General features: G+C 50.4%; 1 protein-coding gene across 1 annotated transcript in view; it reads right to left on the reverse strand.

Annotated features, from left to right (window-relative positions):
- COL22A1 (collagen type XXII alpha 1 chain) overlaps window positions 1-16,887 on the reverse strand; it is a 242,480-nt gene that overhangs the window by 157,091 nt on the left and 68,502 nt on the right. Inside the window, exons 10-11 of the mRNA XM_032609582.1 lie at window positions 16,106-16,168; window positions 11,838-11,876 (exon numbers count right to left, since the gene is read on the reverse strand). Of these exons, the coding sequence (XP_032465473.1) occupies window positions 11,838-11,876; window positions 16,106-16,168 (102 nt within the window). The remainder of the gene's footprint in view (window positions 1-11,837; window positions 11,877-16,105; window positions 16,169-16,887) is intronic.

Below are 16,887 nucleotides of genomic sequence, written 5' to 3' on the forward strand. Positions count from 1 at the left end.
CTGGGCTAAACTCCATTCTGATGAACTGTGCAGAAGCATGTGACGGGCATGCTCATGGAGCAGCTGTGGGGACCTGCTCGACCCCCCCAACCATGCCTCCTGGAGATGGACGGGGGGCAACTCAAAACCAGGGAAGTCCAGGAGCCCTCCGCTCCTGTCCAGCTCCCACACCACCTGATTCAAATCAAAGGCTTCCGCCAAGACCTTCACCCCAGCTGCCCCCTCCCCATCAGTTTTCCATGGGACACGGAGCAAGTCAGTGCCTCTTTCTGGGCTTTTCCATCTGTGAAATAACCATGCTGGACATTCAACGAATGACTGAACTGATGAATCTATAAGTATATTTAGAAAACACTAAGGGCTGGACCCTGTAGGATGTCTTCATATATTGTGTTATTTAGTACTCCTAATAAGCCCTCAAGACAGGTCTTATTTTCTGAAAGACACAACACACATTATATATTTCTAGTTTTTATCTATAAATTAAGATGCAACCATGTATGTATGCACACACACACACACACACACACACACACACACACTTTTAAAACTTCTACAAAGTGCCTTCCATGGTCTCAACATTCTAAGTTGTTGTGATATTGGAGAGAAAAACAGACAGACAGACATCTCTGGCCCATCTCTGCACCTTTCTAGCTGCATGATCCCAAAGGCAGCCACTCTGAAAGGTTGTGTGGCGCTCGCCCCTCGTCCAAGTGTGGAGGGTGACACCAGCAGGGTCGCTGGGAGGAGGAGGGGGGGCTGGGGCAGTAAAGCACACCCCTGCTGGGGGGACACCTCTACCCCCGGCACGCTGTCATCGCAGCCACACGAGGTGCCCTCTCCTGCTGTCACCTAGCAATTCAATGGTGCCTACAGGGCGCCTGTGCTCCCACAGAACACTGATCTGCTGGGAAGTGGTGTCTGGTTCTTAAGCTCGGGGCCAGGAGGGTCTAGTCCTGGAGACTAACGTGAGTGGAACCTTCCAGAGGGGACGTCGCAGACAAGGCAGCCTGGGGGGCGGGACTTCAGGGACTTGGCAGGCTGAACGCAACCCTCGTGCTCCTGCAACCGTCCCTTAGAGGAGGGTGGGCCAGTCTGGACAAATTACTTGATCTCAGAATCTCGGTCTCACTTTCTGTAAAAAAGGAAACAACTACAGACACTGTGGAGCTTGCTTAAGTATGAAGTGTCTCCGCGGGGCTTCGTGTAACATTTCCAAAGCTGGTCTGCACCATACCTGTTTGATTTGTAGTTAATGTGTGACGGGGTGGGGGGAAGATTGCCGAGTTCTTGGGTCAGATAAGCTTGTGAACTGCAGTTAAATCAAGTTAAACAGGCTCCTTCACGGCAGGTTGTCTTGAAGCCTTAAACTTGCTCTGTGGATGGCGGTTCTGCACCGTGTCCTTGCCCGCCAGACCTGCCCCTGGGGCGCGTGCGGGGCCCCTGCACCTCCTCAGGGGCAAAACTGAGTCCTTCACCCACGTGCGTCCAGGGGACCAGGCTGCCATCAGCAGGGGTTCAAAAGTGTTAAAAGGGAGTTAGTTATTGAGTAAGAAGAAGAAAGACGGAGACAGTCTCTGATTGGCAAGCCTCGTACTTAGGTGGGATTTCCGAAGCGGAGAGACTTTCTCGTTGGTCTTAGGGAATGTCTGACTCTCCTTGGCTGGACACAAAGCAGGCGAACAGTCTGGGTATTTTCACACGAGGAAGGACTGTTCAACATCAAAGGCCCAGGGTGTTCTGCGGTGGCCACTTCCTCAGGACAAATGGCAGTCGATGGGGTGCTTTCTGGGGTCCAACTGTCCCTGTAAGGGCAGGGCAGCTGCGGCCGGAGATTTCTTAGCCTCTATTTCCACACCCACCCAGCAGGGGTGAATTCTCTGCTTGCCTGTCCCTCTATCTGACTATTTTGAAACTCAAGCGAGGTTGAAAGAGGCAACCAGTACAGATGCAAGTGATTTCTGCAATACAGAGTGACAGCTAGACACCAACTAGCATCGCTATCGTTAGCGCTAATGGCAGAACCAGCAGGAAAATTAACGGTATACTAAAGAAAACATTAAGGAGATATTACAGACGTGCTGCTGGCGGCCAGTCTTCGCTTTATATTCACGACCTGCCAGGTTCTGAGCTGTTTACCCTCATCAGTGCACTCGACCTGTCCTCACGACAATTCCACGGGGAGATGCAACTGCTACCTACGTTTCAGAGTTTACGACATGGAAACACAGAGATTCAGTACAGAAGTTACAGAAGTCCTCCTTGGGGGAAGCAGGGAACACTGACATTTCCCAGCTGTCAGCCGGCCCTGGGGATAAGACCTCATTGATGCAGAGGACGCAGAAGATGTCACTTGGTGTAAAAGGTGGAAAACTATGCTGGTATCACGGTAATTATACTTAACATTTATGAGTACTTTTTACAAATGTTAAGTCATTTATTTTCATTAGTTCATTTCATCCTCGTTGTAACCCTCTGAGGCCAGTAGAATTATAGTCGCCAATTTACAGGTGAGGTAAAGCACGGGTTGCAGGGGTTGAGTAACTGACTTGCCCAGTGTCCACAGCTGCTAAGTGGCTGAGCTGGGATCTGAGTCCAGCCGATCGGTGTCTAGGGTACATGTCCTTGGCCTCCCCTGCCCTCCCAGCCCAGCTGCCTAGCAGTCCAGCATTTACCCTCCCATAAATGCTCTCCCCTCCTGTATGAAGCCCTTGGCCCTGTGGCTGGGCCATGAAACTTGCCAAGAGCCTGAGTGTCAGACGGATCTGGAAAAAGTGCAGACTTTCCTATTCCAGCGCTGCCTGGGGCCGTGAGAACCCGTGAACTCAAAACTTCCCCAACGTGTCCTTCAGCACCATGGACAGGGTCTGCGGCATCTTTATTCTAACTCCCAGCATTTTGCCCCAACCTACAAGGCTATTTGAGGGTACATAGGCAGCTGAACCTATTTTCCCCTAAACCCTTTAATTATGATAAAAATAGAAGGCACTCGACCACAGTTATCCAAGTCGATAACCATGAATAATGCACATTAAGGAACAGGCTAAGAATAGGGGTCGGGGGCGCGGATTAAGCAAGCTGTGAAAAAAGAATGAGACCCAGAGCCGGCAGCAAATGGCATAAATTCATCTTAGAGGTTTCACACATACAAGCACACACATATCATTTATACTTTACGGCTCAGAGGCTCTATGATGTAGTCAGCGCATAAAACAAGTCGATTCCTACAAGGTACATGGGTTTTGAGGGTCAAGAATTCCCCGATAAAAGCATCCTTTTGGGGGGAGGGCAGGGAACCGGCATTGGCCAGTGCAGTGGCTAGGAATGGGGGTGTAGGGTCGGACAGACACAACCTCAGCCCCTCACCCACCACTCTGTGCCCTTGGGCATATGCTCCAGACTCCTTCAAGGAGCTGCAGGAGGCTGACACTCATAAAGTGAACAGCTGGCAGATATCAAGTGGTCAGTAAAAGGCTGATGTCATGATTCTTTCCACCACAAGGCATCTTCTTTGAGACAAAGTCACTCGACTGCTGCGGACAAAATCACCAAGTGCTGGCCACTGAATTCTCCACGGCTGCCAGTGTTAACGCCCCACCCATCCCTTCGGACAGAATCTGCGAAGGAAGCGTGTCCATCATCCCCTGCAACGGCACACGTCCCACCTACACCAGAGCCCCGCGCTATGCAGAACCACCTCGCGCTTTCTGAGAGCGTTTCTTGGCCACTGCTCTGGAAAGGAGGCACTGGGAAGAGAATCCGGATGTAGCAGACCCCGCGCTTCACTCCCCACCCACCTGGACAGTCCATCACCTCCACAACATCCTCTCATCTCTCAATTTCAAGTACAGCCTGCCGTTGAAAGACACCAGAGAAAGAACTGACTCGGGTGGGAGGGACTCAGTCTTTCACACTGTGGATGGCACAAGGTGTGTCTGTCACGTTGAGATCAGAGAAATGTCACCGTGAGAGCAGGTCTGTCCCATGAAGTGGGACAGGCACTGCGCCGCTGCTTCACAGGAAGGGCTCTCAGCCAGCTCAGACCTCAGGCCGCGGGCTGGTCAGGACCATGTGAGCGGCAGCGTCACTGCCACCCACCTCTCTGCCCTACGAGCTCTGCAGTGACGCAGATATTTTTCTAGACACTCTTCACCCTCCACCCCTCCACCCGCCTTGACTCTCAGTGCAGACGGCTGGATTAATCCTACTCCAAAGTTCACGTCCATCATTCTGCTGTCCTTCTCCAGCCCTCCAGCACAGGACGAGACCTAAATTGGGTAGGTGTTACACTTTTGAACAAACCAGAGCTCACTATAAACTACTTCGCCCTCTCCCTATAGCTTCTACAGTGAAAACATCGATGTGCAGGAGCATCTTCCTGAGTCTCAGCGCCCTTTTCCATGAAATGATGATGGGGATACCCTCCACCTGCCCTCACTGGGAGGCCTGAGTAAGACAATGACTGTGGAACCACCTGGCTCCGTGCTTGACACCCCGAAGGTTACTGCATCAGAAGCATCTCCAGGATTCCACGGGAGAAGGGAGCGGTGGATGTGCAAGGAGGAGGAAGCAATGCCGGGGAGGTGGAAATGTGGATCCAGAACTGGCAGGAGATGGAGACGGGGGAGGGTCACTTGGGGCCAACAGGCAGGGGGCTTGATCCTCCACGTAACACAGAGCGGCTGCGCAGGGGTCTGTAGGGAACGGTGTGACCACAGCAGCGTTTAAAATCGAACACAAATTCACGTGCATTTGCATGTTTCAAATAGGACAGCGAGAGAAGGCGCCAAAGGAAGCCACCTGGAGCTGAGGAGCCCCAGGCGCCCTGCCCACCACTGGGCACACGAGTCCCCAGCGCTCCTCAAGCCACTGCCTTTCCTGAGAGGCTGGATCTTCAGGTCCACAGCAATGCAGGGGAGACTGCTTTGTCCAATTTCAAATCATCAGAGAACAGGAGGCACCGGGCTTCTCGGGGGCCTGGTTTGGAATAAGCATGTGGGGAACCTACTTTTCTCAGACCTGGGGACCAGCCCACCTCAGCTGACAGCCCTGAACCTGGCCTTCTAACAACCCTCCTTAGTTCCATCAAGATGGCCGTGGCCTCTTTCCTCGGTTTCCCAATCGGCACCCTATTTGTTTAACTTCATGGTGAACCAACCCATAAGGGCTTCCCCCGTAATGACCTGCACTCGGCCCCAGCATCCGCTGCAGGACATTTGGCTGAAGTTTCTAGAGGCAGCATCCCAGGGAGTCAGAACAGCCTCTGCTATATGTCTGGCTCAGATTCCTCTTTCCCCGTCAGGTTTATGGTCCCGATAAAAATGGAAGAAAGCCATAAAAGACAAGGAAGCGATGTTTGCGTGACCTAAAATTCTGTCTGCTACTGAGTCAACCAGCCCAGTAAAATTTAGCTGAGTTCCTTCTATTTGCTCGCATAGTTTTTCTGGGGCACCGCACTGTGAAATCCGAGCACAAAATCCATACAAAATTTTATTGGCTGCCATACGGATTTCTGTGAAAATGCTGAAGAAAGGACTTTTTGGTGGTGGTTGTTTTGGTTTCTTTCCCCCCCGCTACCAAGCGCTGAGTACACAGTTGCTGACCCAAGCATGGCTTTACGGGACACTTTGCCACAATTCCATCCCCTGTGGCTCCCAAGGGCCCCCACCATCTACAAGGTGTGAGCCAGACTTGATGAGGGGCTGCAAGCCCTTTCCCTGCTCTGTCCTCTGTTACTCGAGGGAAACGGGGGGCAGTGGAGTCTCCTCAGCACCAGGTCTAGGCTGGTCTCTACCTGAGAGCTGCCTTCTACATCCTATCCCAACTCTAATTAAAATATTAATACCAGCAGCTGCTCATAAAGAAAAAAAAGAGCCCTGGTAGGAAATGCATTGCCCCGTGTATCTGAGCAGTGGGCAATGCTGGCTTAGGTGAGCCTGGACTCCGCTCTGCGACGTCATCTACAAGGGTCCACGCTGGGCCCAACCTGTGTGTTTGTCACCTTTGCCCTACCCCACCTGGCTCACTGCACGGCCGCAGATATCCGGGCTCTCATCGCACAGCCCCAGGCCCTGGGGGAAAGAACACCGTCCCTGGGCTTCTAAGTGAAAGTACTGAGTCTGTTGTTCTGTTTGGACTAACGTAGATAATGTGTCCGAACTGACCATCACGCTCAGAGAATCCAGTGCCCAGGTGGCTTAGACCTGATTCCCGCTAATGCTTTCTGATCTGCCAGGTGCTCTGCTAAGTTCTTTCCGTGGATGCAATCACTTAACCCTCACTTCAGTCTTACAAGAGCCTATTACTGTTACTATTATCTTCAGTGTACACGAGAAAACAGGCACCAAGAACTGCAATGACCTTTCCAAGGTCACACAGCAGGACAGGGGCAGTGCCAGGTTCCCAAAGCCTGACCCTCAGCCGCTGCCATGTTCTGTCATCTGGGACCAGCCGTCACAGCACGCAGGGTTCGGCAAATGCCCCACGCTGGGAGAGAGGGCTCTTCCCTCCAAAATGATACTGCTTCTGGATTTCATGCATGAACAGCTGTAAATATACTATTATTTTTTATTTTTTCATCATATTAAGTTCAAGCTCTAGTTGTTAGTTAAATGTTTATGTTTTGCAAAAGTACTAATGTTACAGCAACATAAAGAGCAATTAACAAGGCAAGAAATAGCCCAAATCCCACTCCCCAGTGCACTGGCTCTTCTTGCTGCACACGCCTTTTGTGTGGGAGTGCATGTGGCTTCCTATTCTACCATTTCATTGACGCCATGTTGCGTGCACATCTACATATATAAGGGCTTCCTAATTTTCACTTGAAGAAATGCAATTTTCCATCAGGTTGTTTCCATTCTTTGCTGCGCTGGTCACTGTTAAGAGTACTTATAAAGAACAGAGTCAGCTTGAGGTCGTTTTGTTTCTGTTTTTCCCTTCATTGGAACTGTGCTTACAAGAATTTCCTAGATATTTTTTAGTTTCATTCTCTAAGCAGCCCCAGCAGTACAATACCGGGTATCCTGGGAAACCCTCAAGGTGCAGTGCTGACGTGACCGGTGTCCCAGGCAGGGTCTCCTGATAGCGTCGTCACCCTCTGAGTGTGTAACAGGGTGGAGGATGGAGGTGGCACAACAGACTCGATTAAGGACCAGGAAGAAGAAGAAACACTCATGATTAGACAACCACGTGACCAGAATGTGTGTGCATGTCTCCTCCGCTGAATTGGTGAGTGAGCCTCTGGGGGAGGCCCAGGCCATGTTTTACAGCTCTGTGAACCCACCACTCTCCCACGTACTAGGTACTTGAACGCTGTTTACTGAAGAAGCACATCTGCCACTCTTTTATGGATTTTAGCAACAGCTTCTAGCAGACAAAAGAAAGGAATAAAGATAAGGGACAGATTTTTACATGAACTACCACGTGCCAGGGACTAAGCCAGGTGCTGTCACAGGCACTGCCAACCTCCTATAAGCCCCACAACAGCCCTAAGGGGTGGGCATCAATGGCCCCACTTTACAGATGAGGAAACTGAGGCTCAGAGAGACACCACCCAATGCTCACCCAGCCACTGCAGAGCTGGGATCCAAACCAGGTCTGCCCAACTTCCCGAACCTGCTTTCTTTCCATCACCTGAGCCCACATCTGAGCACAAAACGAAAGCTCTCTTTGTCCTCGTCCCCCCAGGTGCTAGATTCCTAAGGGAAAGAGGAACCCTCCCAAAGGGCAGAGATCTATCTCCCCAGCATCACATGCACCCCTGCAGAGGAAAACTGGAGCGACGCTCTGGCTTCCAGACACCAGAGGGCGCTGTGGGTCCAGGAAGGGACGACAATGCAGCCTCTCTGTGGGGTTCCTCCCCTGAAGGCTGTGGTCCCCCAGAGCGGAAGGACCCTCGGGATGCAAAAGGAAGCTCACTGGACACCACGCACTTTGGCCTTGTTTTTGTTGTTTCTGAATTTTTTTCTACCGTGGGGCTCATGGACCACATCTCCATGGAAAAGACTCAGTGTCCAGCCATAGGAAACCTTACACCAACATCTTCACTCTGCTTATTAACTTATTTTGTCAACATGGAAGGACCAAGGGTGGGAAGGGCACGGAAGTCATCACCCCTCCCTGCTCCCCCTGACTCCCCCCAAACTGGTCCAAACCAGCCCATCAGCACTGGTCCACACCATGCTGCAGCCGCCCTCTCTTACCCTCCTCAACAAGACAGCGTTGCCAATGACGACGGGGGTGGGGGGCGAGAACAGCGGCATCACCCATTATGCGGGCTTGCGACGTGGGGCCCTGGGTTAATCTTCCCAGCAACCTCACGTGGTAGGAACTATTATCATTCCCCTTCTCACTCTTACAGAAAAGGAACCTGAGGCTCCACATGAAGGGGAGCCGGAACGTGAAGCTGAACCTTTCTGACTGCAGAGTCTGTGACCATTCTATTGGCTCTTGGTCCTGGATGACGGAGGTCCACACTCCATCCATCCATTCACTCACTAGGCAAGCATTTATTTAGTGCCAGCTGTCTTCCAGACGCTGTGGAGGAGGGTCCATGCCTATCTTTCTCTCCTTCCGTGTCCCCAACACCTGGGCTACGTGCAGATCTTTTCAGGCAGCCCCTAAAAGCCTGCTTCCCCCTTTCCCTGAGCCCGATTTCATACGTATTAAAACACTGAGGGAGCTTTGTCCCAAGAACCCGTGGTGAACGTGGGGTGGAACGGGAACCAGAGAGAAGGCTGGCTTCCAAAATGAGGGGCGGAGGCAGCCCAGGAACAAAGCACCACACAGTGGTCCTGGGCATTTGGTGGGGGGCGCTGGGAAAGTCAGGAGGCCAAGAGCTCCGGCAGTATTCCAGCTGTGTGACACTGGGCCAGTCACTCACCTTCTCTGAGCTTCGGTTTCCTCAGCTGCAGAAAAAGGGGTAATTGAATCAGCCTTCCAGCTTCCCTTCACGAGTGATTGTGTTTTCTAGCCATCTTACTAACTGTGACCTTGGGCAGGTCACTTGACCTCTAAGCTATGTTCTCTCATCTGTGAAAAGGGCATAGCTGTGACTTCCTCGAAGCACGTCTTAATAATGAGGCATTAAAGCATGGAACACAGCATACACGGTGCCTGGCCCTCAGACAGGTCAATGCACGTTGTCACAGTGGCTGATTACATCACCAAAAATTTAAAAAAACCCAAAAAACCACAGCAAGATTCAGCGTAACATGACTGGACACAGTCATGGACTGTGGACACATCAGGCTCCAGTCCATCCAATCCCCTTGGCACTCTGCGATTGCTTTCGAGAGAATATTCAAGCAAAAAAGCTCTGTCCAAGTGCATGAGTCACCAGTGGTCTTCTCCTTTCTGTGGAGCCTGTTGTCCCCTTGACTCTCCCTGGCCTCGCTGCATCCTTGGAGGGGAAGCAGAGACTCCAAGTTACAGAAGACAGCCCCAGGGACTCAGGCTGGGGGTGGGCTGATGACCCAGTCTCAGAACTGCCACCTGCAAGGTCCCTTATGCATCATCCCATCCCACCCCTTCGTTTCTACAGATGAGGGAGCAGAGACCCAGAGACGGAGGTGACTCATCCTGAATCACATAGCTCAGATGTGGAAGAATCTAGACTCAGACTTTGCTAAAAATGCCCAACTGCAAGAGAATGTCAACTGAAGACAGAGCCAGGAGTGCCGGAGTCTATTCAGCTACGCGTCTCTTCTGCCGGCACCGGATGTGTGGGGAGGTCTCCCGGCTGGGACTGTGGCCCGGCAGCTTCAGGTCCTGAGCGTAGCGCTGCAGCCTGGGCTTTGGGGCACCGGGGAGGTGCCTCCAGAAGCAGAAGGCTGCCTGTCCTGAGCTCAACCAGAACAGACGGGGCAGAGATGCAGCTGCTGCTCATGGGAGAAAGGGGGCCTGTCAGTTTCTCCTGGTGGCGCCAGCACATGAGAAGGACAGCACGTCACTCAGAGGACAAGCCGGCCCAGGAGCTGCACGTTGGTCTTGCCTGGGAAGCACAACCCAGGCTGAGCGCCCTGACTTCAAGGGCTCTGGCAGCCCCAGTCCTGAACCCAAGGAACATGTGGGTGTCCTGTTAATACCCTGTGCCTGGGTTCTGGGCTATTAGGAACCGAACATGATGGCAACCATCAAACCTGAGTGCCTAGGTTCCAGGTGCTGTGCTTTGAGACCACACAGGAATCCAGGAAGATGGTGCCGCCAGTCCTGCTGTAGGCAGCGGGAGACCCGGACGCTGATGGCAGAGCTTGGGAACAGCCTCGACTGACCCAGGTCTGCCTGGTGCAAAGCTCGTGTTACACTGTGTGTCACACTGTCTCTCAAGTGGCTCTGTATTCCCGTGCAGTAGTTATTACGTGTGCGTGTGTTGCCTGTGCTTTTAACACAGGTTAAAAAGGAGAAGTTCATTGTGGAATAAATGAAGACACAAAGAAAAGTAAGGGAAAAAATAAATACTCTCACAGCTTTGCCACCCACAGACAACCAGTGGTTAACAATGGGGGTTTGCCCCCAGAATCACCTCCCTGAGTCTCACACACACACATAAACACAACTGGGGTCATACTGTATAGATATTCTGCAACGTGTTTCAATTAAAAACGAACAAAATGCTATCTTCATTTGCGGGGTCGTTAACTGTCCTTCTAAATGTGACTTTGCGTCTCTAAACACCATGTATTACTTAGCTGTACAACGACTCACGTTACCTTTTGCCCATTGCAGAGCATTACAGTCGTCTCCAGGCTGCCTTACAAATCACGCTGTAATTACGAAACGTGTGGGTATGTACTTGTGCACAGCCTTGATTTATCTCCTTAGAGTAAATCTCTCAACATGAACGGACTAAATAAAAGGTGCTACACGGAGAGACGAGCTGGGCACATGAAAGCTCTGTTTCCATAGTAACCTGACAGAGAGGCACCTGCTTTATACCATCAGCCCCATGCAAGGGGTTGATGTGAGCCCCCCTCTGAGTAACGATACCCTTCCGAGGTCCAATGCCCTGCATTCTGAGTCTGCAATTGCCTAGACTCCGGCAAAATAACCAACATAAATATATGTTACAAAGTATTGTGGCTGCCTCTCCTGGGAAATGGGAGATGTATTTTTAATCGCTGGTGTGAGTGGAAAATGGCATTTTTAGTGACTGCTTTTTATTTCTCCTTCTAGGCTGACACCTTAAGAAAGCTTTCCTCTTTAGAAGGAATCCCCTCTTTCCCAGGATCTGTCGACCTTGTACATCATCATCACGACTGATGACGGTTAAAGAAGGTGCAACATTCGTATCCAGGGAGAATGTGAATAGGCCTCCATTCCTCTGCCTGTCTAGTCCTACTGCCACCCATGACTCTGTCCCTCATCATCTTGCCTTCATGCTTCTGCAACAATCTCCCGACTATTCCCCAAGTTCCTCTGGTCTGCCCCGCTCTCACGTCTATCGGCACCTGCTATTTGAACCTTCTCAGCATGTCTGATCACACACAGACCGTCCAAGGCCTTCCCATCACTGCAAACAAGGCCTGAACACATTTTGATATTGAATGCCCTGTATGTTGGTCCTCAAACCACATCTGCAGCTCTGCATCCCAATTTCCATGAGCGCCATTAAGTACCCTCTGCTCTAAGCACTGTGAACCATCCATGTCCTAAACAAGCCCTTCCCTCCCACTTCACACACTGAGGCACTCAGCCCAGGAAACCTCTTCCCCTCCCACCCAAATTCTTACCAGGCAGCACCACGGCAGCACACAACTCTCCCGAACCCAAGTGCCCCATCCTGTTCCCGGGCCACATCTACAGCCCCTGGAGGAATGAGACAGCAGGGAGGTGCTTACCTTTTCACCCTTTTCTCCGTGGACAAAAGGTCCTCTGCCCTGGAAAAGCAAAGCAGAAGGCAAAGGTTTTCTACGAAGCATCTCCACGGCATGACATCACACATGGCAGATGTGCCCTGGGATTCAAAATGGTGGGCTGCTTTCTCATAAGCCCTGCCAAGGAGCCTCTAGAAGACACTATCATTTACTGAGGGTAGATTCTCGTGAGTTTTATCTCATTTAATTTTTCCAACAACTCAATATTATGGTACTATTCTTTCTTCCACATCAGCTTTATCGAGATATAATCTACAGAGCACATAATTCACCTATTTAAAGTGTAGGACTTCCCTGGTGGCGCAGTGGTTAACAATCCGCCTGCCAATGCAGGGGACGCGGGTTCGAGCCCTGGTCCGGGAAGATCCTGCATGCCACGGAGCAACTAAGCCCGCGAGCCGCGACTACTGAAGCCCGCGCGCCTAGAGCCCGCGCTCCACAAGAGAAGCCGCTGCAATGAGAAGCCTGCACACAGCAACAAAGAGTAGCCCCTGCTCGCCGCAACTAGAGAAAGCCCGTGCACAGCGACGAAGACCCAACGTGGCCAAAAATAAATTAATTAATTAACTAAAAATAAGGTGTACAATTCAACGGCTTTTTAGTACATTTCCTAAATATACTAAATGTGGTGGTGCACCACCACCACAATCAACTTTAGAATGTTTTCATCATCCCAAAAGAACCCCAAACCCATTGTGGTCACTCCCCTTTTTCCCCCATCCCCTGCTCTGGGCAAACATTAATCAGTTTTCTGTTTCTATAAATTCACCTATTCTAGACGTTTTATATATATGAAATCATACATGTGGGCTTTTATGACTGGCTTCATAGCCCGTGTTTTCTTAGCAAAGTGCTGTCAAGGTTCACCCACTTTGCAGCATGTGTCAATACCTCATTTTATTAAAGAATACTGTGCCATTGCATGGCTATGACACACATTTTATTTAGCCATTCATCACGTGATGAGCATTTAGGTTCCTTCTACTTTTCCGTTATTATGAATGAGGCTGCTGTGAACACCCATGAACAAGTTTTTGTATGAACACGTGTCTTCATTTCTTTCGGTTATACTCCTAGGAGTGGAATTGCTGGGTCATATAATTCTGTGTTTAACCCTTTAAGGACCACCAGACTGTTTTTCAAAAGCAGCTGCAGCGTTTTTCACCAGCAACGTATGAGTTACGATTTCTCCACATTTCTAGTTGTTCTACACATTATTAAAGTGGGGTGTTAAGTCTCTCACTTCAATTCTCAATGTTTGCTTCATATATCTGGGGGCTCTGTTGTTAGGTGCACATATGTTTATAATTGTGACATATTTTTAGAGGATCGACACTTTTGTCGTTATAAAGTGTTCCTCTTTATTTCTATTAATTTTAAAGCCTTTGTCTGATACTGTTACAGTCATTCCAATTTCTAATGTTTTCTATTTGTAGAATGTGTATTGTCCATCCTTTTACTTTCAACCTATTTATGTATTTGAATCTAAAGTGTGTCTCCCGTAGACACAATACAGTTGGATCTTGTTTTTATGTCCAGGCTGAAAATCTCTGCTGTTCAATTGGTTTGTTTAATACATTTACAGACAACGCTGTTTTTGATGTAGGTAGATTGACATATGCCATTTAACTTTTTGTTTTCTGTGTCTCCTGACTTCTGTTCCTTTATTCCTCCTTTACTGCTCTTTTTTGCATTACATGAGTTCTTTTTAGTGCAACATTTTAACCTCTTTAAGGATATTTTCACCATATAGTTTTGAATTATTTTCTTGGAGGTTGCTTGAGGTTTACCATATACATCTTAACTTATCAGGACCTACTTAAGATTTACACTAACTTACTTCCAGTGAGACTTAGAAACATACTCCTACGTGATCTATTCCTTCTTCCCCATTTTTGTGCTACTGTTGTTACAAATATTTGTTAAATACCCAATGATATACTGTCATAATTATTACTTTGAACTTGCATTCTGGCCTCAATTATTTTCGGTGATGAGTCAGCTGATAATCTTATTGGGTTTTCCTTGTACATCAGGAATCATTTTTCTTTTTCCGCTTTCGATGTTTTTGCTTTGTCTGTTAGCGTTTTTTACCATGATTTTTCTAAGGATGGACCTCCTTTTGTTTTTCTTGGTTGGACTTCCTGAGGCTTCCTGAACATGCAGATCACTGCCCTTCATCAAATTCGGGATGTCTTCAGCCGTGATCTCTCTGAACGCTTTTTCTGCTCCTTTCTCTCCGCTCCGGGTACCCCTGTTATGTGCACTGACGCACTTCACGGGCCCTCACACTTCTCTGAGGCTCTGTTCATTTTCCTTCATTATTGTTTCTCTCTGATCTTCAGATGACATGATCGCTACTGATCTGTTCTCAAGAATGCTGGCTCTTTCTTCAGCCAGTTCGAACCTACTGTCATGCCTCTCGAGTGATTTTCCTTTTCATTTCATTGACTGTACTTTACAATTTCCATTTAGTTCTAGAATTTCCATTTGGTTCTTTTTAACAATTTCTACCTCCTTATGTTCTATATGTGATGAGATAATGTCACGATGCTCCCCTCTGTTTCCTTCCGAATGGCTTACTTTAGTTCTCTGGATATAATTACAATGGCTACTTTGCAGGCTTTGTCTGTTAGATCCGACATCTGTGCTCTCTCACAGGCAGTTTCTGTAGCCTGGTTTTTCCCTGTGTATCAGTAAAATGGGTGTTTCACTAGCCCTCACCTCACAACATCGAACTGAGGGTTAAATGAGCCAGAAATCTGTAAAACATACAGCACAGATCCCGGCACGCCATGAATGCTGTTAAATGTAAGCCTCTCTTCCTATTTCCATGTTAATTTGCACAGAGCGGGTGCTTCCTACCTCTGCACGGGAGGCCGGTGTGTAGAGTGTGCGTGAAAGGTATAGCTCAGCAAGTGAGCACAAGACTCAGATTAAAACAGATTCAAATCCTGCCTCTGCCACACACAGGCAGAGCACCTGACGTGACCACGAGCGCGTCACGCAAGTCTGAAAATTCTGTATCCTTCCCGTCCGTGAGTGACGAGCCTAAGTTTAAGAAGCTGTTCTAAGGAGTAAGGAGGGACCAACATGAAGCCCCTGTGAAGAAGGGCAGGCGGTATAGTTACTATCATGAGCTCTCAGGTGATGGCGCGGGGGTGTCTGCCAGGCTAACTCTTCTGGGGGAGTGGCTCTGTCTTGTCGTCGGGTTTCCCCTGCGCACTGAGAACCTAAAAGGAACTGATTACACTCGCTCTCACTCACTGGCCTCCTACCACGGGCCAGGCATTTTACAGACAAAGCTGCTCTTTTCTTTATTCTACTCATGGAGCGAATGAGGTTTTCAGGGGGGTTAAGCAACCCGCTCGCAGTCACACAGCCAATAAAGGCAGGAGCCGGGGACGGCTACTGAGGCCCACCTGACTCCAAACCTGTGCTACTGATGCTACAAGATGCAGTCTGAAGGGTGGGTTTAGTGCTTCCACCAGGCCAGGTAACAACGGAGGAACAATAGCATTTACTTTGCTTCTGCACTGTTACAAACTGTTTACATGTGTTAACTCGTTTTAATCCTCATCATGCAACTCAACAGTTAATTTTATCCTCCCCACTTTACAGATGAGGAAACTGAGGACAGGAAGGTTAAGTATCTTGGTGGAGCCAGCCTTTGCTTCCCAGCCATGGGCTCCTAAGCCCTGCTCTGCACCATGAATCATTTATCTCTGTAATTCTTCCCTGACCCACCATCCACTGTGCTCGCTCATCAACCTAAGGATCCACGAACAGTCTGTGCTGGGCCAGATGCCGGGGATGCTGGACCGACAAACCGCAAACCGAGGTATCAGGGAGTCAGCTGATGTGGGGACTGACAGGCACCGGGGATGTGGGAGAACCGAGGGGGTGAGCCAGACCTGGGGTAGCAAAGATACCCTGGAGAACTACACCGGTTGAGTCTGAAAGGTGCGAAAACGTGAGCCAGGCAGGAGGGGGAGGTGAGGGGCAAACGGGGGTGGACAGAGGGCAAAATGATTCCTGGCAGAGGAAAAACCATATACAATGGCCAGGGTGAGACATGGCCAGTTGGGGGAGTCATCACTGCCAACCTGGAGCACAGACTTCGGTGGGTGAGGGCGGGGTGGTGCAGGGTGAGGCTGGAGCAGCTGGCAGGCCTCCTGTGCCCATGCAGAGGGGTCCCCCCCCACTGGCCACGCAGAGGGGCCTTCACTCACCGTATCTCCTTTCTCTCCCTTGGGTCCAGGAGCTCCAGCCGGCCCAGCGGCTCCCATGTCCCCCTGAGGGGTGGAAATCAGAGACGAACGTTGGGTCGGGTCCTCCGACCAACCTCTCCCACACCAGCTGCCCATGGCCCACCTTGCCCCAGTTTTCTGGAAGCAGCCGATTTTGTCATTGCCAACTGCACCATGAGGCCAAGCCTCCCGCCCCCGGAGAGGGAAGAAGCCTCTGAGTAATTTTCTCAAACTCCTAATTCCCGGAACGAAGGACACCTGGGGAAAGCAAGTGGGTGAAAGCATCGCACGCTTGACCCTGGGAACGGGTAACGGCAGCTCTTACGTATCTTACTGGACCCAGCTAGGGCGGGCCCCCCAGGCATCCTGGAGCCTTCCCAGGAAGCTTCAGGGCCCCCCCCCCCAGCCCCGCTCCCTGCAACCCAGCGCCCCACCCCCTGTCATGCCTCTACTTGCTGGCTCTGAGTCCGGGGACATGGCTCCCTGGTATGTCCCCGCATCCAGAATGGGCCTGGGCACCCAGGATCCACCAGGCCACGCCTGTGGACACGACCTGAGCTACCTCTAGGTAAACGGAGCCGCTGGAATCAAGGTGTTTACACAGCATCTTAACCACGGACGGGCTGGGACACTGGCTAAAGGGCCAGGACGCCAATCAGCCACGGGGAAGCCAGGCCTATCTATAGGCAGTGGGACCTGTTTCCCCCCCCCAGAATCCCCTCCCTCCCACCTCATCTTCTCTCCCAGCGTCAGGGGTCGGGCTC

The sequence above is a fragment of the Phocoena sinus genome, chromosome 17 (genome assembly GCF_008692025.1).
Source record: "Phocoena sinus isolate mPhoSin1 chromosome 17, mPhoSin1.pri, whole genome shotgun sequence".
Taxonomy (NCBI): Eukaryota; Metazoa; Chordata; class Mammalia; order Artiodactyla; family Phocoenidae; genus Phocoena; species Phocoena sinus.